At 45.1% G+C, this 23,074-nt stretch overlaps 2 protein-coding genes across 5 annotated transcripts in view; one reads left to right on the forward strand and one right to left on the reverse strand.

Moving 5' to 3' along the window:
* The window catches only part of SDCBP (syndecan binding protein), a 34,684-nt gene extending 23,909 nt beyond the window's left edge, over positions 1-10,775 (forward strand). Inside the window, exons 5-9 of one of the 2 annotated variants that reach the window (XM_060610586.3) lie at positions 4,180-4,341; positions 6,706-6,881; positions 7,610-7,781; positions 8,507-8,598; positions 9,615-10,775. In XM_060610586.3, coding sequence (XP_060466569.2) covers positions 4,180-4,341; positions 6,706-6,881; positions 7,610-7,781; positions 8,507-8,598; positions 9,615-9,669 — 657 coding nt within the window. In that variant the 3' untranslated portion in view covers positions 9,670-10,775. The remainder of the gene's footprint in view (positions 1-4,179; positions 4,342-6,705; positions 6,882-7,609; positions 7,782-8,506; positions 8,599-9,614) is intronic. The other variant, XM_060610587.3, reaches the window with a different exon arrangement.
* A 361-nt stretch (positions 10,776-11,136) lies between these two features.
* Positions 11,137-23,074, reverse strand: part of NSMAF (neutral sphingomyelinase activation associated factor) — a 60,689-nt gene continuing 48,751 nt past the window's right edge. For all 3 annotated transcript variants that reach the window (XM_060610578.3, XM_060610579.3, XM_078441971.1), the window contains 10 exons: positions 22,109-22,217; positions 20,712-20,770; positions 18,129-18,196; positions 17,242-17,309; positions 16,693-16,816; positions 15,132-15,215; positions 13,821-13,971; positions 13,304-13,406; positions 13,046-13,155; positions 11,137-12,048 (listed from right to left, as the gene is read on the reverse strand). In XM_060610578.3, coding sequence (XP_060466561.2) covers positions 11,954-12,048; positions 13,046-13,155; positions 13,304-13,406; positions 13,821-13,971; positions 15,132-15,215; positions 16,693-16,816; positions 17,242-17,309; positions 18,129-18,196; positions 20,712-20,770; positions 22,109-22,217 — 971 coding nt within the window. In that variant the 3' untranslated portion in view covers positions 11,137-11,953. The remainder of the gene's footprint in view (positions 12,049-13,045; positions 13,156-13,303; positions 13,407-13,820; positions 13,972-15,131; positions 15,216-16,692; positions 16,817-17,241; positions 17,310-18,128; positions 18,197-20,711; positions 20,771-22,108; positions 22,218-23,074) is intronic.

Genomic DNA, 23,074 nt, shown 5'->3' on the forward strand with positions numbered 1-23,074 from the left:
GTATTATGACTCCCTTTGACTGCTACACATTCTTTACCCCCTCTGCCCTTGAGCTGGTCTTTTCTTAATACCTACTGGGGTGACCTAAACCATTTTTGAAGTGTCTGATTCTCTGGGGTTCCTTTTTTTTTTTTTTTTTTTTTTTTTAATGTTTATTTTGAGAGAGTGCAAGCAGTGGAGGGGAAGAGAGAGAGAGAGAGAGAGAGAGAGGGAGAGCGAGAATCCCAGGCAGGGTCCGTGCTGTCAGCACAGACTGGACACTGGACTTGATGCCACGAACTGTGAGATCATGACCTGAGCCGAAACCAAGAGTCGGACGCTTAACCGACTGAGCCACCCAAGTGCCCTGAATCCCTGGGGTTCTTAAGCATCTTGCTTTCTCTTTTGTTTTATTTTGTTGCTGGAGATTTCTACTAACCTTTTCCATGTAGTGAATTTTTCATTTCACATACTGTATTTTTCTTCTCCAGATGGTCCAGCTGGTTTTGAGTCCTTGAGTGTACTGAACGTAATCATAGTAGCTATTTTAAAATCCCAGTGTGCTAATTTTATGATTTTTTATTTCTGAGTTTCTGTTAACTGCCCTTTCCCCTAATCATGGGTTACGTTTTCCTCCTTGTTCACATGCCACCCGTTTTTTTAAAATCAGAACCGAATATTGTGAAATTTACGTTTTTAGGTGCTGAATCACGTTGTACTTCTTTTTTTTTAAATTTTTTTTCCAACGTTTTTTATTTACTTTTGGGACAGAGAGAGACAGAGCATGAACGGGGGAGGGGCAGAGAGAGAGGGAGACACAGAATCGGAAGCAGGCTCCAGGCTCCGAGCCATCAGCCCAGAGCCTGACGCGGGGCTCGAACTCACGGACCGCGAGATCGTGACCTGGCTGAAGTCGGACGCTTAACCGACTGCGCCACCCAGGCGCCCCTCACGTTGTACTTCTAAAAAGAGTGTCGGCACTTATTCTGGCAAGCAGTTAAGTTCGTTACATGTGCATCAGCTTGGTCATTCAGGGGCTTGACTTTACACATTGTTAGGGTAGGTCTGAGGCAGCCTTTATTTTTAATGTTTATTTTTTAATGTGTATTTATTTTTGAGAGAGAGAATGCGAGTGGGTTGGAGCGGAGAGAGAGGGAGGCACAGAGTACAAAGCAGGCTCCAGGCTCCGAGCTGTCAGCAAAGAGCCCGACGCGGGGCTCACGAGCTGTGAGATCACGACCTGAGCCAAAGCCGGACGCTCCAACTGAGCCACCCGGGCCCCCCGGGGCAGCCTTTATCTTATTGTAGGGTTGTTGTAGCCCCATTCCTCAACATGCGTGTCCCCTCAGGTTCTCTGCTGAAGGTCCTGGGTATTTAATGAGCACACCACACTTGCTGGTAGGACCCTGGATGTCTCCCAGTCGTGGGGCATCTGCGGGAAGCCTCCGCTTACAGCTCCCTGCATGTTCTTTGCCTGGCCTTTGGAGCTTTATTTCATAGATACTGGGATTAGCATTCAGCAGAGGGTTCAAGGAGACCCCTACAGCTTTCTGGAGCTTTTTCTCTGTGTAGCTCCCTCCTTTTTGGAACTCAGCCCTATAAATTCTAGCAGTCTTTCTAGCTGCTTCTGCCTTCCTGACTTTTGTCTTTTCAACTAACAAGAGCACAGTGCTCTGCTTGGGACTTGTACTTCTGTGTTCCAGTCCAGATAGTGGTCTGGGCAGAAAGCCAGGCGATGACAGGGCTCACCTCATGTGTTTCCCATCTTTCAGGGATTACTGTCCTACCCTACATAGTGTCCACTGTCCAAAAATTGTTGCCTCCTATCTTTCCAGTTTTCTGGTGATTTATCGCAGGAGGGTAATTCTGGCTCCATCGTGACTACAAGCTGAAGTGTATTTTTCTATTAATTTTACTGTTGGACATGGAAGACCTAAGAGGCATCTCAAAGAACTTTCTGGATTCCAAACAGAGTCTAGAACCCATTATCAAGCAGCAACCCAGTTTCACTTGGTTACCAGAATTAATCACACTAGCCAATTTAGTAACCTCCTCTTGCCTTTGTTCAGTGGCATATGAAGTCCAAAACAATGGTTAGGTGATGTTCTTCTGATTCAGAGGAGACAGTGTTGTGTTCCCAGGTGGAGGCATGCCTCCTTCGTAAATAAGACCTTCACACTGTAGAGCTCGGTATGGGGGTACGGGGGGCGGGATGCAAAACTTTTGTGTTTAGATATAACAGCGAGAGGAACTAACTGTTCCCACAGCCACACCTTGGTTTCCAGATCTTTTCTTCTGGCCTTGGAAAAAACTGCATCATGTATTTGGTTGCACATTCAAAGCATCTATTCTAGAAGCTAGAACCCTTTTCAGGGTGCTGTCTTCCACTGGCCCTTAAGTGAGGGGCGATGAGAGCCAGTAGCTTAAGAACCCACACGTCTCATGCACTGTGCTAGGTGTGATAGATCTGATAGTGAACCACAGCAGTGTCCCGCCCACCACACACGCCAGTGAAACTCGCATTGTAGGCAAATAAGCCAGCGCTTTTGACATGAACCAAATGAATGAAGTGCCAGGGCTATATGTCAATATCGTGAGCATATGTGTTCTCTCTGAGGGGTTGACGTACGATGAGTAAAGAACTGAAGGAAATGAGGGAGTAAGGCATGTGAATATCTGGTAAGAGAACACCGAGAACTTGAAGGCTTCATTTCTTGAAGGCAGAAATGAACTTGGTGGACTTGACAAGACTTGTGTGATGGCCAGAGGAAGCAAGGGTAGGACATGGTGGTAGCAGATGGCATTGGACGGGTAGTGAGGGCCGGGTGGTCTGTGGCCTTGTAGACCGTGGTAAGGGATTGGGATCTGAGTTGTGGGAGTGGTGTAATCTGATTTCCTTCTCCCCCCCCCCCCTTTTTTTTTTTAAATTTATGTTTTTGCTCTGTAGACAGGAAGACGGTCTAGAAGGTTATTGTAGTAGCCCTCTCCGGAAATGGTTGCTTGCTTAGAATGGGGGAAGGGCGCAGAGATGATGTGTTGGTCATAGTAAGTAAGAACGCCTAGTACATCAAGTACTTAAAAATACTTGCTGGAAAAAATAAAGATATTTCAAAAGTAAAACCTCCTCCAAAGCTCCCTTGCCCCTTTGTTCTGTATTCCAGCCAAACTAAATAATTCATTGGCTTCAATTTTTGTTTCTATCCCATTACCTGATTTTCCTGTGTCTCTTATAGCTGTAATCATTTCTTGTTTTGAACCTGTATAATCTCATAAGTAGTATTTTCTGGCATTGTGTTCTGATTTCTAGCATAATTTTATGTGTGCATTACTCCCGTTAAGACTTTCAGCTTTAGGAATATGCGGTCATAATCACCACACATTCTGAACCAAAAATTTGCGATCTGTGATTATGTAGTTGAGGTTCCTTTTTCCCTGTTATTGTTGCTCTGAACTCATAGTTCTTAGGTAGGTCGGAGGTTCTTTTGACAGATTCCGATTAAGAAGGCTTGGTAAGCTCTTCCCACATTATCTTTTTGGTTGAAGAAAGGGTCCGCTTAAACTAGAAAACCAGTGTTGGTCAAGAAAACTTGAGAAAACTGAGAAACTGGGAACGTGGTACCCGCCATGAATGCCAAGTATAGCTCTTCTCGGTCAGTCTGCTTTGTGCGTACAGTTGGTTAGTCCATAAATGTTCACTGTGGAGGAGGAGAATGATCCTGTCTCGTGTGCCAGCACTTCTGGAACATGCAGTTTTAATCCTTACAATGGCACTGTGAGGTAAGAAGGTTCTCCCTTTTATAGAAACTCTGAAAGGGTCAGTAGCTGGCTACACATCAGACCATATACAGAAGAACCCTCTGGAAAATGTGTGTTTTCCAGAGTATGATGTGGCCTTTAAGCTCAAGGATAATATGTTTGAAGACAAGCCAGAGTATACATGAAGCAGGTATCAGTGAATTCAGAAGGCGACAGAGAAAGCCATTGAATCTTTTGGAGGTGATACATGTGGTAATAAATTTCCTTTAGGATTAGTAAATAAAAGCTGGGGACATTTTTGTGTAAATCCATTTATTTGAAGGAAACAGTGTGCAAATTACTTTGTGGGAAACCACAACTGAGTATATTCGAGTTAATTGTCATTTTAGGTTTTTTCATGAAGAATGTTTCTAAGTATTGACACGTCGTATATGTTTTTGTCAGCAGCTGGTAGCACGACCTTCCAGTATGAACTATATGGTGGCTCCTGTAACTGGTAATGACGTTGGAATTCGTAGAGCAGAAATTAAGCAAGGGATTCGTGAAGTCATTTTGTGTAAGGATCAAGATGGAAAGATTGGGCTCAGGCTTAAATCAATAGATAATGTAAGTATTTTTAATTCTATTTCAGTTTGTCAAAATAGCTTATGGGATATTAAGTGATCACTATTAGCATAATTTACAGTGCAAATGTTTAAAAAAAATTTTTTTTAATGTTTATTTTTGTGAGAGAGCGAGCGAGCATGAGCAGGGTAGGAGCAGAGAGAGACGGAGACACAGAATCTGAAACAGGCTCCAGGCTCTGAGCCGTCAGCACAGAGCACAACGTGGGGCTCAAACTGATGAACCGCGAGATCATGACCCGAGCCGAAGTCAGACACTTAACTGGCTGAGCCACCCAGGCGCCCCTGCAGTGCAGATGTTTTAATTAATTGTATTGCATCTATAATCAAGATTATTTTAAGTCCACTAACTTAAATTTTTCCACTTGGAGATGCTCTATTCTGCAGAGGCAGAGCTGATACTTCATTACCTTAAGTGAATTATTTTTTGAGTCTCCTTTCTGGAATAAAGTTCATCGGTCTATGTATAACATAGTTTATACAGATAAAATCATGACCTTCAAATAGGGCATCGTATGTACATGTTAAGAAAGACTGACCAGTGAGAGTTGGTGGTCTTGTGTGTATTTTCCAATAATGATCATTTAACTTGTGAAGTGAGTTTGCAGGCTTGTTATTTCCATCCTTCAGTGTGAATTTAATAGGTCATTTCTTGAGCAAAAGTGATTTTCTAATTAGGGCAGTCATTATTTTACTTTGTAATTACTTCTTACCGCACCATACTGAAGAAATTAAATGGGGTGGTTACTCTCTGAGGAGGCGTTTAGGATTGTTAAAGACATGCTGAGTCTTTACCCCGATTTGTGGTTTCAGGCATTACCTCGGATTCCTTAGCAGTCTGAAGTCTTATTAGCTTAGTGTGTCCCACCTTTTCACATAGAAAATGCTAACGGTAATGAGTGTTGCACACTGTGGTAAATGGCTGACGCTGATCCTGGCAGGAAGCCCCAACCCTGCCTGCCTACCCGGAGGGCCCAGGGCATCAGCGGCTCGCACACCTGTAACTCACGCAGGACACGTCACCACGCTTCCTCGGAAGCCCCGACTTCACTGCCTTTCCTTCCTTTTCAGTAGTGTATGCAGCCCCTTCTGCCGGGATTTGCTCTCTGCTCCTTCCTCTGCCCTAAAAGACAAGATACTCTTCATAGGCCCCTATCTCCACTGCACTTATCCCTGCAGTGGATTTCGCCGTTTGGCCAAAACTCCTTGCTCTGAGCATTTCATAGGGGGCCAGCCAGTTTTCGGTACTGTCCTAAAGTAAGCTGTAAGATATGGGACAGGAATTCTGTCCGACCCAGCCTAAGAGTATAGAAAGGGTCTAGCTTTGTAGATGCCTTCATATTTTGCCAAGTTTACTCTTCTTCATTTCTGAGACAGAGCGAGAGCGTGAGTGAGGGAGGGGCAGAGAGAGAGGGAGACACAGAATCTGAAGCAGGCTCCAGGCTCTGAGCTTATCAGCACAGAGCCCGACGCGGCGCTTGAACTCGTAAACCACAAGATCATGACCTGAGCCAAAGTTGGATGCTTAACCGGCTGAGCCACCCAGACGCCCCAAACTTGTATTTTTTTTTTTTTTTTATATTCAACATCTGAGATTGAGAGTTTATAGGAGTAGAAGTATCCATGTGGGTTTAATTCTCTGTTGACTAAACTTGAGTTTTCTGTATTTATTTCGTAGTGGATTCTTTATAAAAACTGGAGTGGTATTGAATGTACCTTTTAGGCTATTAAATAAACCTCAATCTTATTTAACCTTATTTACTTCTCTGTAATTTAGCAAATGGGTTGAGGAGTCCTTCAACTCTAAAGAAGAGTTGTGACCTTACGCTGTCATTTAAAAAAAAATTTTTTTTTAATGTTTATTTTTGAGAGGGGCAGAGAGAGAGGGAGACACAGAATCCGAAGCAGACTCCAGGCTCTGAGCTGTCAGCACAGAGCCCGGTGTGGGCTCGAACCCATGAACCGTGAGATCATGAGCTGAACTGAAGTCATGCTCAACTGACTGAGCCACCCACCCAGGCGCTTGTAGAAACCCTACTTTGTTTTCCTTAGACTTTTTATTCCAAGATGAAGGGGGTGATTGAGGTTGGTCAGGTGGGTCATGATTTGAGGTAGAAATTACTAGTGTGATTTTACGTTTTTGCCCTAATTCCTGGGGTCATTGCCTCCATAAAATTTTCAGTTTCTTTTTTGGGAGTAATGACGCATACATATTCATGTAGTTTTTCTTTTTCTTTTTTAACTAGGGTAGATTCGTAACCTGAACAGTTGGCTCTTAATTTCCCAGTGTTTTTAAACCATTATCGTAACAGTGGCAAATCACTAAAGTTATTTCCTTATTCTCTAGGGTATATTTGTTCAGCTGGTCCAGGCAAATTCTCCAGCCTCTTTGGTTGGTCTGAGATTTGGGGACCAGGTACTCCAGATCAACGGGGAGAACTGTGCAGGTTGGAGCTCTGATAAGGCACATAAGGTGCTGAAACAGGCTTTTGGGGAGAAGATTACTATGACTGTTCGTGACCGGTAAGTTGACTAGACTGTTGAAATGGAAATTCAAGACTAGTTTTCCATTCTCTGGGGCTTTGAGATTCTGTGAATATGATTGACTGTGTTGCAGAAGAATATTAGATGTTATTGATTAGCCTTACAGTCTTGTAGTTGTTTGGTGCAGATTTTTCTTAAAAATTTTTAGAGCATTCTGGTTTCGTATGCATCCTCTAGAAGTTACCTTCCTGTCTCTTTCTCTAGATCGTAGTAAATGAACATTGGAAGGGCAAGCAGTATGGCATCTCTGGCCTCACTTTCCAGTTTACTGTTTAGACATCCAGCATAGGAGGGACACCGTGCCAGGGTCCCTGCAGAACTCCCAAGTTGGGGTGGGAGTTCTAAAAACCAAATCCGGCCTTCAGGGGGGTTATGAAGCTCTAGTTGCCAAGGTAGAAAGGTGGCATTTTTATATTTAGCAGTTTATAAACCAAACATTTGGCACTGAAATAAGGCCTCTATTTTCCTGCCCCTTAGCAAGTGTTAAGGGTCGACCTATGTCACATTGGTACAGTTAGCTTTTGGGTTTTTATTCTTCTCAGTTAAACTTCGGTTTTATCTAACTTTGTTCCTAGTTTCTCACACGGTAGGTGTTTAAGTAAACATTCTGCAGATGGAACATCTTCTCTACTTTAAGGAGAATTTTGAAGAGTAACTTGGGCCAATAGAAAGAATTAAACTTTTCACGTAACCCATTATGTCTGCAGGCCCTTTGAGCGGACGGTTACCATGCATAAGGATAGTACTGGACATGTTGGGTTTATCTTTAAAAATGGAAAGATAACATCCATAGTGAAAGACAGTTCTGCAGCCAGAAATGGTCTTCTCACGGAGCACAACATCTGTGAAGTCAACGGGCAGAATGTCATCGGGCTGAAGGTAAGAACAGAACTTGGGTCTCGTGCTACCTTTCCCATTTGTTTCGGTGGCGTTTGCGTGTAGACCTGCAAAATAAACAGGAACTTGGGGAGATGTGGGCCCTCGGACTCTGGCTGTGCTCTCAGGCCAAAGGAATTACCTGGACTGTTCTCTGGAATTGTCGTTCCTATAGCAGAGGGCTTGACCGCTGTGATCTCTGCAGTCCCTTGAACTAGAATTCTGTGGCGATGTGGGCGTTGAGGATTTTGAGGACATTCTGAATGAGTGATTGCTCAGCTTTTTCCAACCCAGGGATGGTAGGAAGTGAGTAATGGTTTCTGTTTGGGTCAGTACCACATTTTCCCCCTCCACAGATTCCTAAATAAGGCTATGTTAGGGTCGAAAGGTTTTCATTAAGACCTCGTTTCATGAACTTGGTTAAGAGTGCACTGTTAACTGAGAAGACATGGGAAGTCTTGTACATGAAGAAAATGATTTCATCTTAAGTAATGAAAAAGATGATTCTTTGGCTACAATACTTAGTTTACTTAGCAATTTTGTTACCATCTATAAAATTGCCATTCTATAGAATTAAACTCGGTGAAACTAGAAAAAATACCAAACGTCGAGGGTCAGATTTTAGAATTATTAGCAAAACGTATGTGGACATACGTATTTACCAAGAATAACATAATTTCATACTTCTTAAAGCCTTAGAATTAATTTTCATTGCGTGTTTTTAACAGGACTCTCAAATTGCAGACATACTGTCAACATCCGAGTCTGTAGTTACTATTACGATCATGCCTGCTTTTATCTTTGAACATATTATCAAACGGTAAGTAGACCGTACTTCAACTTGGTGCTTACGGTCCTGTGAGGTAAAAGAAAGTCCTTGTGCCTGTATGAATTCCTCCGTCTATGGTTCTTTTACCTAAGGGATGACGTGGTGTTGATCTCGAAATTTGAAGTTAATATTTAAATCGGGGGAATTGGTCAGGATGACCGCTCACAACTTCCCAAGTATTGAATAAAATTCACCATCTGCTTCTGAAATTTTGACCTTTTCTGGTAGAAAAGAGGGACGTGAGCAGAAGTGGGCAGGCTTTCATTTCAGCTTCAGTAAAACGGACTAGGGTTGCACTCTGCCCGCAGTTCCTCTGCTCAGTAGAAATCTACTCGTGGGGGTTCACGATGGAGAATTCCTGCCTGTGGGATGTTAGGAGTAACAGTGCCTATTCTGAAAGCATCTCAGGAGGCAGGTCAGGCGCGTGGTGCCACCGTGGTCCTCAGGAAGGGAGGCGGGAAAACTGACTCGGGGGAAGAGAAGAGGGACAGCCAGTGTTACCTTCCCTAGAACCTTTGGAATCCTGGCTTCTGTCAGCTGTTTTTACCAAGCCAACTTGGATCCTTTTTTCAGATTCTGTCTTGCCTGTGGAGATAGCATTTAAAAGAGTAAAAACATAATACCTTAGTAAAGTTTGCGTTTATGGATGGAAGGAAAAGGAAGCTGGAGTCGAGACTAGTCAGAGTTCTCTCAGACCAGCGATAGGGTCTCCCTTCCCCTTTCCCTCCCAGTTCATAGCAGTGTTGTCATTTTCCTTGTTTTCGTCACCGGTATTAATATTCAAGCACTTACTTGTATCTGATCTAACTTTTCCCAACCTTTCACACTGGGTATTTTGTGAACTAGATTACCTGAGACTCTTAGAACTCATGAAAAAGACCTTCCCTCTCCCCACAATTCCACTGGATCCCAAGTGCTAAGCTTGAGTGGGAGTTTTCTTGGATCAGCATGATAGCTTTTTTGAACCAAGAAACCCAGACCTCCGTATTTAATAAACTCTCTCGTAGGATGGCCCCAAGCATTATGAAAAGCCTGATGGATCACACCATTCCTGAAGTTTAAACGTCATGGCACAATGGAAACTCCACTGAACTTCTCCGGTTTACTTCTCGGGCAACTTAACTTTATATGATGCACATGAAGCTTTCTAGGAGCCAGAGAGCATATGCTGCATGAAGCCCTTTCTATCTTACATTATGGCTGGGAATCTTAACTGTTTTGATCGGATATCTCGTCCCACTTCAAGATCGTTGTAGCCTTATCCTGGTTTTACAGATGTGAAACTTTGGACAGATTTACTGATTTTCATAGAGCAGTTTCTCTACTGGAAACCCGATGCTTTTACAAGCCATTATGATTAGAATGACTGATACAGGCTTAGCTCTGTGTTAGAACGAATCACCTTTATCCTGTATATCAAGTAGTGCCGCTCACGTTACTTTAGTTCTGTGGTATAATTGCCTTTTTGATGTGTTACCATAGTACGTGTAGAATGATTGCTTTTGATGGTTTTTTAGTTCTGCGTGCGTGCGTCCAACACCAATTAAGAACACTGGTTTCATTCCGTGTAAGCATTATACAGTGTAGGTTGCAAGAGACTGTTGATCATCATTAAATTGTAACTACCTTTACTCTATATGCTTGAACTGTCGCCTTAACTGTGTTAAGCATCTAGAATAAAAGCCAAAATAGAACTATTGCTGCCTTTCTAAAACCCAGAATGCAGTTCTGTAGTAAACTGAAATGTACACTAGCCCAGAACGGTTAATGGTACATGCTGAGCTACCGCATAGCTGCTTAGTTGCATTGGAGATTTTCTAGTCGTTGTGTAATGGAAATTTCTTTCTTCCAAAAGTTACTGACCTTCCTTCCTAGAAATGAATCAGTATGTATTAACTGTAAAAATTCTTACACCAAATAGGATAAACTTTGACTCTCTTTTTTCATTTGTAGATTAAGTGGAATAGTGTCTAGTTTTGTCATTTACTCTAACATTATGTAACCTAGCTACTTCGGGATGGCCTTAGGATGTCTTCCAGGTAATTTGTTCCGTTTCCTGACCCCTCCCTACAAACCAAGTGGCATATGACACATTACCCTCATTTTTTTGTTTTTTGTTTTGGTTTATGCCTATTCCATTTTAATTAAATATGTATAAATAAAGTTAACTTTTAGCCTATTTATTGCATCATTTGGAAACTGCCCGTGGATTTCACCAAACTTGCGCATGACTTAGAAAACAGGCCCGTGGGGTTTCTCCCGGAGCAGCTGACGTCCACGGGCCCTGAGAAGAGCCCTCTGTGCTGAGAGAGGAGGAGGAGCGCCTGTCAGGAGAAGTGCTTCCGCCTCTGAACCCCAGAGGGCCGGCGTGCACATCCAGGCAGAGCAACAGGAAGCCGCTGAGGCTCCTTGCAAACCTGAGACCGAGTCATGTTTAATGACGCTTGTTACCCTGGTCAGGTTCTCCCCCCATGTGATACGGCCTATAAGACCTAACAATGTTTTTAAAGATCATAAAAGAGTTTTAACATCTTACCTTGAGATTTAGAAAAGCAAACCAAACAACATTTCCCCGTTTACTTTACCTTGTTTTGTTCTCTGGATTTGGACTATCTGAAGACAGTTCCAAAAATATAAGAAGGACATTCTCATCACTAAGTTTGGTTTTCTAGAAGGACCAATACTTGAAGTTCGTAAAGGGCACTAGCCTTGGTAATAAATCACTTAAGAAAATGAAAACAGCTTTCATTACAGAAAAATATTTTTAATGTAGAAAAGATGAGCATTTAATAGCTATAATGAAATAAACCGTCCTGTACACAGTAAACTTACTGTTACAAGAATTGCCGATCCTTCCCCAGGTTCTTAGAATCTGAGAACAGTAGGTTATACAAAGTAAACCACTCCATGAAAACACATACCCAAGGACCCAATGGGCAGCAATTTCGTAGGTAAGGAAGACAAAACAGCGTGACTCGGAAGTAGCAGAGAATACTGCACATTTTCTTGGAAAATTCTGAGCTGCTCAGCGTTTTTTGAAAGTTTTCCCAACTCCGTTTTGTATCTCTTAGCTACTTTTCTTTGCCACTCAAACCTGCCGCGGGACGAACACCTGCCTTACAGATGTAATGTTTTCTCCCTACCACCGCCACGTTTTGTCCGCCTTAGAGGATGGCGACCAGTGGCTTTCAATGAAGTCACCATGATTTTGGAAGTTTAAAACCACAGATACCTCATGTGGTAAAACTTCGAATACCATCATTGCACATTCACCAGTTGATTTCAAAGTTTGGTTTAAAATACATTAAATAGAGTTCAACTTGACATTCAAGAGAGGAAAAGGCACTTAATACTGCAATTTCCAGAACATTATCTGTCTGTCTTCCCCTCCTGTGATGATACTGCTACACTGTTCATTCATCCATATACATGTCACAGCACCTAAGGGAAAGAGACCGTGTGGTTAGGTGGCAAGTCGACCAGGGGGCCCGGAGATCCGCTGTTAAGTACTCTCACCCTGTAATCGGTGTGTCAATGAAAAATAACTGCTTGGCACAAGGAATGTGTGAGGAATGAGAAACCGCTCACGTGGAAAGCTGAAATAACGGAGGATTAGGAGTGACACCAGAATGCAAGTATATACACCTACGATAACAGGAGACGGACGGGAGGAAGAGGTAAGGAATTGGTGTGAGGCTGCGAAGTCCATTTACTGGACAGAGTCGAAGGTTATTTAAAGCCGGTAAACTGCGAATGACCTACGCAGGTCACTTTAGAACGTGACGAGATAACCATGTCACCAAAGGACAGAGGGAAGAGGATGTCGGGGGGGGAAGTTCCTGGTCACGGTGGAAAAGCAGATACTTATAACCTTAGAAACTAGAAGAATTAAAGACCATAAGTCTTTGAGATGAGGAGGCAACCGTGCAAATAGAAGCACATACAGCGAGTCTCCAGGGGATACTGGGTGGGAAGAAAAGGGCAGAATACTTCATACACGTACAACACATCCCTCGTCTCAACAGTAAGGGTGCACCCACACCCAGGACGCAAACTGGAAGGAAGTCCTCAAAGGAGAACAGGGAGGAAGGGGGTCAGTGGTGGGAGGAAGATCGTTTTTACTGAAATTAATTACTTTTGTGCTGTTTTGGGGTTTTTAAAAAACTTTGTGCGTGTACTTAAAAAAGTTGCAGCTTTTACTATGGTTTTTAATTCTCCAAGTGGGAGTTAATGCAAAAACTTCCTTTTTGGAGTCAGTCAACGTAAATCTCAGTCCCGAAGGGTCACTTGGCCAACGAAGAGGCTCGTGGGGAACGTTTACGACGTGGAGGGCAGTGGGGTGTTTTCTGCCTGGGAAAGGTAGGTTTCCTGATGGGAAAAGCAGGTTGGAGTTCAGCATTTTAGGAAGAAAGGTCAAGTCAACTGCATAACCGCTTACCTGCGTGGCCCTGTATTCTCTCACTGAGCTTTCCTCCGAGGAGGTCCCAGACAAGCAGTTCACCAGACTGACTTCCAGACAAAACAGAATTTCCATCCCAGATGAAGCACCTGCAACAATGATTTAGAAACAGTCATTTGGTCATTTGTCATGAAGGAAGGGCCCTATCCACGCCGGCCAAAGCAAGCCCAAATGTCACGATCACGAGCTTGTCCGTAAACGTCTTCGCCCACTAGTAACGCGAGCAAGAGAACGTACCTCTGGGGCTCGTCTGAAGTCATAGAGGAGATGAGCATTCCCGTCTGCACATCTATGACGTTTAGACAGCCATCTGCACCTGTGCTGAGGACGTGGCGACTGTCTGTAACGCGAGAGACAATTACAGCTTCAGAAGTGTGTTCTAGATCGTTCTGACGTTTCATCTCTGGCATAGCGTTCGCCTGCATTTTCCCTGAGCTACTTGTACTTAACCAAGGACTCTCCTCTCGTGGAAATGTTTGTTTCTAAGACACTGGGCCGATGACCCTGTGGGGTGAGTCCACCCGCGCGCTATAAATCAGTTCCTCTGGTGAGCTGGCGAATTAAGAGCAGCGTCCGCCGTAGCTCTCCTGGAGGTACAAATGGCCCAAGTAGCCCGTATTCTGCCACGAAGCAGCCTTGGATACGGGCAAAACTACTTCTATCGGCAGCCTGTTTTTCTTTTTACATTCTTATGATTTCAAGATAATAATTCTGATTCCCCCAGTATCCTCTGTATTAAAAAGGATAAAACTACCTGGGCTAAAAGCAGCATCACGTATGGTCCCCGAATGGCACGGGATCTGGTGCAGTACGGTGGCCGTGGTGAGGTCCCAGATACTCACTGTGCCTTCTTTGGTGCCTGAGACCAACATCGTACCTGCGGCATTTAGGCTAATTGTATCTACCTGAGGAAGGAAACACATAACGTAATCCATTTAGAATTACGGTCATCACGGTTTCCCTAGGCTGACTCGACTATGTGCACGTGATGAAGGTTAAGCTCTAACGGCCAGTGTACTGATGTGGCTAATGCAGACGTGTTTCAACATCGCCTACGCAGTTACTGAAAAATGAAATTCTTCATATGCTAGTGAACAAAATGAAATATTGCCAACGTAAATGGAATGCAGTTTTAAAAGAGCTTAAAATTGGGGCGCCCGGGTGGCTCAGTCGGTACAGCGGCCGACTTCGGCTCAGGTCATGATCTCGTGGTTTGAGAGTTCGAGCCCCTTGTCGGGCTCCGTGCTGACAGCTCCGGGCCTGGAGCCTGCTTCGGAATCTGTGACTCCCTCTCTCTCTGTCCCTTTCCCACTCACACTCTCTGTCTCAAAAAATGTTAAAAGAAATTCTTTTTAATAGCCTAAAATCAACAGTTTCTGAATAACTCTGTGAATTACAAATTGTAACGAGGTACCAAACTGAGGCACAGGTGATCCATGTTATTTGAGGGATTTCGGAGAAATGGGGATCTCTCGGGTTATATTTGCGTGCCCGCCTGGAATTACATACTCCGTAAATATTTCTGAACCTTAGCTCGTCTGTCGACCACGCAAATCAGGTTTCAGGTCACCATCTCAGAGAAAAGAGTACCGTGAGCTCCAGTGGGAGGAGCAGCTGTGCGACCCACTGGTTGTGGAACGAGCGAGGGGAACCAAGTGCGAGCTCTGGTTCTGCCCCAGGTCATGTGCGCCCGGGCCACCCAACACCAGGTTTACGTTCTTGGCTGTTGGAGGGTGTCACGCTAGATAGTCCCTTCTACTAATGTGCTGGAAAACATGAGAGATGATGGGGCATACTTTCTTGCCCCAAATAGTTCGAGGGGATCTAAATATTCATTGTCATGCTCAGAAATTGGACCGGACGGTAGCTGATTTTCAGAGAAACAGCAAATCGGAGAAAAAAAGGCAAAGTAGACTTGGAAACCCAAAGAGTCGAGTCAAAAGAACGGGGAGCCCGTGCTCTCCTCCCATGAGCGAAATAAATGAAGCAAAAAAATGAAAACACAGGTAAGACCAAGAACAGCCCACCCTCCCTCGGACTCAGGCGTGTCTTTGCTGGTACTCACACTGACGTCGTGTTCCAGCTCGGCCAGCATGTCAAACCGGTGTCTTTTGGGGCATGTCGTTTCTGCAGGAACCCCGGACCACACCTAGGGTAGAACGTGTCACGGGAGGGATTTGCAAACATTCAGAGCGAAAGCATTTCTAACACATCCAAGAAAAGCGCCCTTGACCGACCAACTCCCATTTAACCTATTTGCCAACAAAACACAGCTGTGACTAAGTGCTTCTGGCTCCCTCCCTGCACTGCCCACGCTTCTGTTCCTGCCACAGGCGCTTGCCCGGTGTCGACTGCACCTGTGTCTGTTTCTGTCCTTTGCACCTGCTGTCGTCGTCGTGGTCTTCGTGTGAACTACGGAAACCTGACTGCAGAAGCGCCGTGGCATCCGGTGATGTTTCGAGAAGACCCAAAAAGGCAAGTCACCGAAAAAAATTGCCAAAATGCGGCGCGAGCGAGAAAATTTGTCTAGAAGAATGGGGGGAAGTCCTGAAAAACTCCGGAAGGAATTCTAATAGTTTTAGGTTCCTGCTTGCTTTTTACATAAATGCAAATTGGAAACTGAGGATGGTGAACGCTGGTGTGGTCTCTGCAAGACAGTTGGGCAGGATTCCAAAGCGAAGGCCATGGATGCCCCACGTCGACAGAACGGTGAAGGCGTGTGCGTTTGTATGTTCTAACTTTAAGTCGAATGCATTCTCTTTTCATGATTCCCCACTTCAGCTTGATGTTTTTTGATTAACTGCTAGTTCCAACTGTGAGATAAGAGGACTCCTACTGCATACAGTTGGCCCTTGAACAATGCAGGGGTTAGGGCTCTGACCACCCCTACCCCCCCCCCCCCCCACGCCATGCACTTGAAAATCTACTTATAACTTTGACTCTCCCCAAACTTAACTACTGTACTGATTGCATACTGTTGACTGGAAGTCTTACTGACAACATAAACAGCTAACCTAGTCTGCATCTTATATGTATTATAGACTGTAATCTTACAATCAGCTACAGAACATAAAATGGTAAGAAAATCATAAAATAGATTTACAGTAGTGTATGAATTTACCAACAAAAATCCACGTATAAGTGGACCTGAGCAGTTCCGACCTGTGTGATTCAGGGGTCCAACCGTTCCACCTCATTTAACCCCCTGGTTGAGCGCACAGTACAAAAGTCATGAAGACTTCCTATTAAGAGGTGCACACATTAAACACACACAGGCAGGGGCGCCTGGGTGGCTCAGTCCATCCAGCTTCCGACTTTGGCACAGGTCATGATCTCACAGTTCGTGAGTTCAAGCCCTGCATTGGGCTCTCTGCTGGCAGCGCAGAGCCCTCTTTGGATCCTCAGTCTCCCCTCTCTCTACCCGTCCCCTGCTCATGCTTGCTCTCTCTCTCCCTCAAACATAAATTAATATTAAAAAAAAAAAAGGCATTAACATACAGGATCTTTATATATCACTTATACACTTCGTGAAAAATAGTGAAGTGACCGAACACATGAACAGACAGCGGAATGGTTTATAATACTTGTATTATCCTAACATTTTAAGCTAGAAATTCTATGCAAACCTTCACTGTGGAGTCCCACGATGCGGAATACAGCCGGTTGTCATGCCAACAGATCTTACTAACGGCATCGTCGTGTCCCATTAACGTGTCCTGGCGTCTTCCAAATGCTATAGAATAAAAATAGCTAACAGACAAGATAATGAGAACTATTAAAAAGCATTCCAGCTTAATTTTAAGACCCTTAAACACATATTCAAGGAATATTCTATCGTTTTAGTTCTCTACTTACTCAGGCCCACTAGAATGACAAATTTACTTGTTCTCCTGTTATCAGGCCAAAATACTCAAAATCTGAATTTAAAGCTAGAAATCTCCAGGTCTGGCTCATCTGTGTTTTCACCTCCATTTAACACACAAAGGAAAACAGAGTCCAGTTGGAGAACTTATTAGATTCAAATGCAGAGTCAAAGCCATCAGCACTACCCTTCTGTAGTACGTGACAATAACACAGCGTCTCCCCAGCGGAAGACCTGGCCCTTCCTGCCTTTCATCCGCAAAGACAGCGGGGCCACGCGAGGGATTACACGAGCAGCCCGCGCAGATACATACACATTGTTGTCCCACGAAGAACTGATGACCGTGGCGTCTCCTGGCAAAAGCAAACAAGATGATAAAGCCTGAAATACAAATGGTTTGACGTTAATGGTTTACGATAATCAGCAGATCCCGAACATGGTGAAATTATCTTGGCAGCCCTCCCCTGCCAAATTAATGCTCACATTCTGCTTATTTTGGCCTTCCTCATATTCAGGGAGTTTTTTTTTTTTTCAATCGGCCAATTCCAGAGGCTTAGTTTCCTCCCAAACATAAGAAAGGAGGTCAAAGTGTGTGCAGTGCACACGGGTCTAGCCTGAGGATTTTCAGGGGCTCCGGATGGCTCTCGTGGCCCTGGGCTAGAGAAAATCCTAACACAGGTGAATCGTGGGGTGGGCAGAGGTGGGGGCTTTATTTATCCTCAAGAATCCTCTCTGGATCATACACTTCCCATGTGTAGGGAGGACTTCAAAAATTCTTTAGGGAATTTCAAAACCTTTCGGATGGTTTACATGAATAATAAAGTGTGTCTTTTTCAGAAGAACTGGTTTTCTAGTATTAGGTGTCCTATCAACTCAGAAACACAAGTTATTTATAAACTACAGAAACATTTAGTTAGATAGTTCCAGAAAAGCACAGATTTATTAAGTAGAGAATTCTACTGAGTAGTACTTCAAATTTTCTAGGCTACAAATGAAAACACGGTATTATGAGAAAGAGGTACCCTGAAAAAAGTTGAAATTGAACTTAGAACTAATCTAACTCGGGCATTCTGTGCACACCTACACAGGAATAAACCCAATTGTCTGGGGGAGAAATGAAATGCCATTATACGTGTGTTGAAAACAAAGTGCTACGTGAATTTCCATGGTGACGCTGACTTAAAAGTAAAATGAACTCACCATATTTGAAAAGGATATACTTCTTTGTAGCATTTTGGATTCCTTAGAAAACATCTTCAGGGTGGAATCTAATTTAATAACGAGAAGGCAGACATGTGAGAAAGATTTCCTGACCCTTACAGAGGACAAAGAACAGCCAGAGGCCAGCAGGCAGTGGCACACTCTTACGGAGAGCTGGGTGGCAGGTGGGGGGCTGATCTGCGGCCCATCTGGGCAACAGCACTGGCGACCTGTAACCCCTGGACGAGGAAGTTAACATACCAGTACGGGCCCAGCACACTGCTGACATTTCAGCATGGCTGAACACAGAGCTGGCCCAGTCACTGACAGGAGTTAAAAGTTAAAGAGAAGTAAAACAGCAATTTTGAATTAATGAAAACAAAAATCTTGCCAATATCTGTTTTTTTTTTTTTTTTCTCTTTTTAAACAGCCCAGTTAGGGTGTGATACCCTTGAATTAGCGTTTATGGAAGAACCACTCAACTTTCTAAAGGATAATAAAGTAGGGATTATAATGTCCTTGCCTAACAAACAAAGGTGTAGCAAAACAATTTCTTTAAAAACCAAGATTCACAAAACTTACAATGAGCTCCAAACGCCCCATATTTGAAACATGTAACAACTCATTTCCTAATCTACGATAAATAAAAGGCCCGAATGAGTTTTAGGCAATTTCTTCTGTATAGTAAAAGGTAACCTCTCAACCTAATTTTTGCAACACCAACACACACGAGCCCTGAGACTTCGTAAAACTGAAAATTCTCCAGGATTAGCTTGGAAACAAAGCCCGAAGAGTGAGCACATTACCTGAACTTCACCCTGCGGGGCACAATTACTTCTGAGACTCTTTCCAACAGTGCTTGTGATTCTAAAGAATGCCCCTCCTATTGGGCATTTTTGAGTATTCACCCCAGGGTCTACGAAAGCTCACTAATTTGGGGCATCCTATAGAAAGCCATAAGCCAGCCTGGGGGACAAGGATGCTGTTCTCAAAACCAAAGGTTCCCTGCGTATGCTGGGGGGGATCCTGTCAAAGGCGGCTGTAAGAGCCAGGCTCACAGGTGATGGGTCCCCGCCGAATGCTCACGTCACTAAACGCATCTACCACGTACGGGAGGAAGCAAGGTCACTTTGGGGTGGTGATCTCGATATGTATAAATCAGTAATACAAGTTTTATCAACAGAAGAAAGAAACCAGAAAAAAACCAAAGCTTCTGACTTAAAAGAACCCTCTTTCTCCTTTATTTGTCAAATTCACAAAGAAGCAATACAATGCTTAATAAAAGCCTCGGAGGTGCAAAGCCTTGACACTCCTAAGACTCAGGGTTTTACAAGGTCATACAAGTACAATGGACTAAAGGATTTAACAGACCATGTCAGACAAATCCGGCTAAGAACACAGGCTCTGATTGAAGCATTTTGTCTTGTGTTATAATGCTGGCACATTCAGCGGGCAGGATCCTGGCAAAACACGGATGGCTTCCTTCTACCGGAGCAACACCTCCGTGACCCCAACAGGGCCCGGTGCGTGTCCTGCATGTTAACTCCCTTTGGTCTACAGTACGATCACTTTATGTTTTTAAATTTATTTTTATTCTATTTTAGAGCGAGCGTGTGAGTGGGGGAGAGGGACAGAGGAAGAGAGAGAGAGAGAGAGAGAGAGAGAGAGAGAGACAGACTATTAAGCAGGCTCCATGCTCAGTGTGGAGGCCAACTTGGGGCTCCAGCCCACGACCCCAGGGTCACGACCTGAGCCAAAATCAAGAGGTGGACACTCAACCCACTGAGCCACCCGGGCGCCCCTACGGTAGAATCGTTTTCTAGACTTTGTGGAAAATTCCGTTTCATGAAACCTGAGACTGTACTGGGAAGGGAAAGGAACGACGTGCTACAGACAGTAAACCACAATTGCAGAACCGGAGCGTAGCAACTCTCGTTTATCTGGAGGTGTCTGGTTAGCACCATTGCTGACCTCCAGCGACAAAAAATAGGATTTCCTCTGAAAAACGCTAAAGAAGAAGTACCCTCAAAAAACAGCCAGCTACTAACTCTGTCAGAGCAAGCTGTAAAACACAAGCAGGACAGCGAAGACATACTTTGATAACGCATAAGAACATTAACAGTGTATGAACGGGGTTTCCAGCTGAAATCGACATCAAACTCCCTGAAATATATACCAGCGGACAAGAACGAAAACCTGAGCGGCAAATGCGCCCCTTCACGCTCCGCGCCCGGGGACGCCCTCTGCTGGACACTGCGGCACCCTGCCGGGCCCCGGGCTCGGGACCACAGCCAGCCCCGAGGCAGAAAGGGCCCCACCGCGCAAGCAGGTGGGAAACAAGCGCTTTCTGTCCCTTAAGTTTCCCTTAAGTTTCGGGAAACCTTGTCAGCAACAGAAAGGCACTTGCGTGATCGTTTCCGGCAAACCACGAGGAAGCTGCGTGCTAAACGCCACAGCTGCTCAAAATTCACGTTGTGGGGAGGCAGCACACTCAAGTGTGAGCCCCTGACCGAGAGTTAACAGACTTTGCGACTTGGACGCTTCGCGCTTCCAGGCGAACCACCTTTCGGGCAGGGGACATACCTTGCGAGGTGGTGAAGACGGAGGAGCCGTTGCCAGACACTGCGATTCCAGTAACCGCCCTGTGTAAAAACAGACTCTGATAAATCACCATCGACCGTGTGCCAGACGCGAGTCTCTTCCGAGTCTCCGATTTCATCTCACCAAGCTCCTGGGATTCCCCTCGTCACATCCGTCTGCCGGATCCGTCCCCCCCCCGCCCCCGTGACACCCGCCACCGCCAGATCATCGCCGGGGAGCTCCTCATCTCGTCTGGGCGACGCCCGTGGCTAGAAATCATCCCCACTCCCGGCTTCCCTGGCTGCCACATTCCGAGTCGCACACCGTCCTGACAGCCGGAAAACTGGGATGCCTCTCCTTCCGTTCCACTCTCCTGGGCCATCTCCCAACATTACTGAACCCCTCTCTTCTTCACGCTCGCTCGCTCGCTCCGTGGCGGAGTCGAATTTACCTAGCATCTGTTCACGATGACACCCTTGTCTGGTTCCGCCATCTCCTCCTAAAGGACCCTTTGCGTATTCACTGCCTTGGATGATAAGGCCTCTTTCTGTGCATCACGTGGAGAAGTTGAGACAAGGGAAAGCCTCTGTTGTAATGAGGAAGGCAGGACGCTTTCTTTTCAGGAGGCTGTGCTCTGATAGGAAGCCACTTGTCTCAAGTAGGTGGCACATTCAGTTCCACCCATGACCAACGGTGTCTGTGGCACCAGCACGTCGGAGGGGACGTCCGTGTCCGTGGGACAGGACAACGGGCCTCACCCCTGAGCTGGCGTTTTCTTATCTGTGACAGGATGGCTGACGGGACGTCAGTGCTTCTCAAGCCTTTCCAGCACAGTGCGTGAATGACCTGACGGCAGAAGTCTGAACGCCCGAAACCCCTCTGGGTCTGGCAGCAGGCCCGCATTTTTTGAAAGGATAGGTGTTATTTTGAAAACTCCTGTTGAACTTAGCACTTTAATCTCTCTCTCTCTCTCAATACACACATTTGTTGTAATTTTTTTACAAAGACACATTCTCCCCTACGATATCCGTAAAATTCAACACCCGGGGAGGATACACTGTGCTTCTGCCACGGCTCCACACCATCAAAGCCGAGAGGGGCCGTGCGCCCCAGCGTGAGAGGCACAAATCTACCTGCTGACTGCAGACCCCATCCTGTGCTCTAGAAAGACCAGGGGTACAAAGGACAGCATGGGATGCTGACATAAATTCATTTTGTGCCAAACTTTGTTTCCCTTGCCACACTGACCTCAGATGGCTGATCACTACAGACATTTCGGGGGATAAAAACCGATCAAGACAGCACTGAAACAGAATTTCCACCCCCTTGACTCCACGTAAAACCGGGGGCCCCAAGCCAAGACCCCGACCTCTGCCATGATGGCACAGAGACACTCTTACTCTTTGTGGATTTTATATCGCTCGTGTAACTGCAGTTTGGTGATGTTATTCCAGGCCAGTGTTTTGCTTTCTTCGGTCAGGTCCTCAAAAGACTCTTCACCTGGAGAGACTACATTGAATTGTTGCTAAGTGAGTCAACCCGATTACTAACGTGCAACCCAGGCAACAAATACCAGAATCACCATATTTTCTATTAAAATCAAACGACCAAGATAACAAAATGCCCCACTGAAATAGAACTGCTTTGAAATGTACCTGCTAGGCAGCTCCATGTCGGTCAAGGGAAAATGATAAAATGTATAATCTAAGTAACATAAAAATCCTGTGGGGAAAGACTAAAAAGTACCTAAGCGGTAACTGAAGTCATTTTAGACTCTTATCAGCGTCTGCAAAGTTTTCACTCGCCCCTAGCTTAGGAACCTCAGGAAACACAGACTGAGTAACTACTTCCTTGTCAGTAATCTTGCAAAAACCCGTTTCCGAAAAATGCTGCGTTGTCCTTTTGGTTTTGAGGGGGAGAGAGAGCAGAGATACGATCAGAGCTACGAGTGCCCCCGGACGGGACCAGCGAGGCCATCCCTCCTGTTTTATGAGCGGCTGGCACAATTACCCTTTCAAATCATCACAAGACAGTGGTATGAGCCTGCTGACTAAACAGGGCACAGGTTTAAGAGGCATCACAAGACAGTCCCATGGTCTCTATGACTTAACCCCGCGGGACATGACCTCTCCGAGAACTCCCAGCCAGCCCTGGCTCAAGGGCCCCTGCGAGCCACGCCTCCACGCCGGAGGGAGCACTCAGCTGTGTGTGCACAAGCCCGAAGCTGTGTGTGTGCCCGGAACAGACGCACAAGCGCGGAGGAGGAGAAATCACGTGACTGTGCTCCCCATGTTCCACGTCCTGTCAGACTCCTTCTGGGAGCCGGTGGGTTTGAGGCTGTCCTACGTGCCATGTACAACATGGAT

This window comes from Panthera onca, chromosome F2 (genome assembly GCF_046562875.1).
Source record: "Panthera onca isolate mPanOnc1 chromosome F2, mPanOnc1 haplotype 2, whole genome shotgun sequence".
Classification (NCBI taxonomy): Eukaryota; Metazoa; Chordata; class Mammalia; order Carnivora; family Felidae; genus Panthera; species Panthera onca.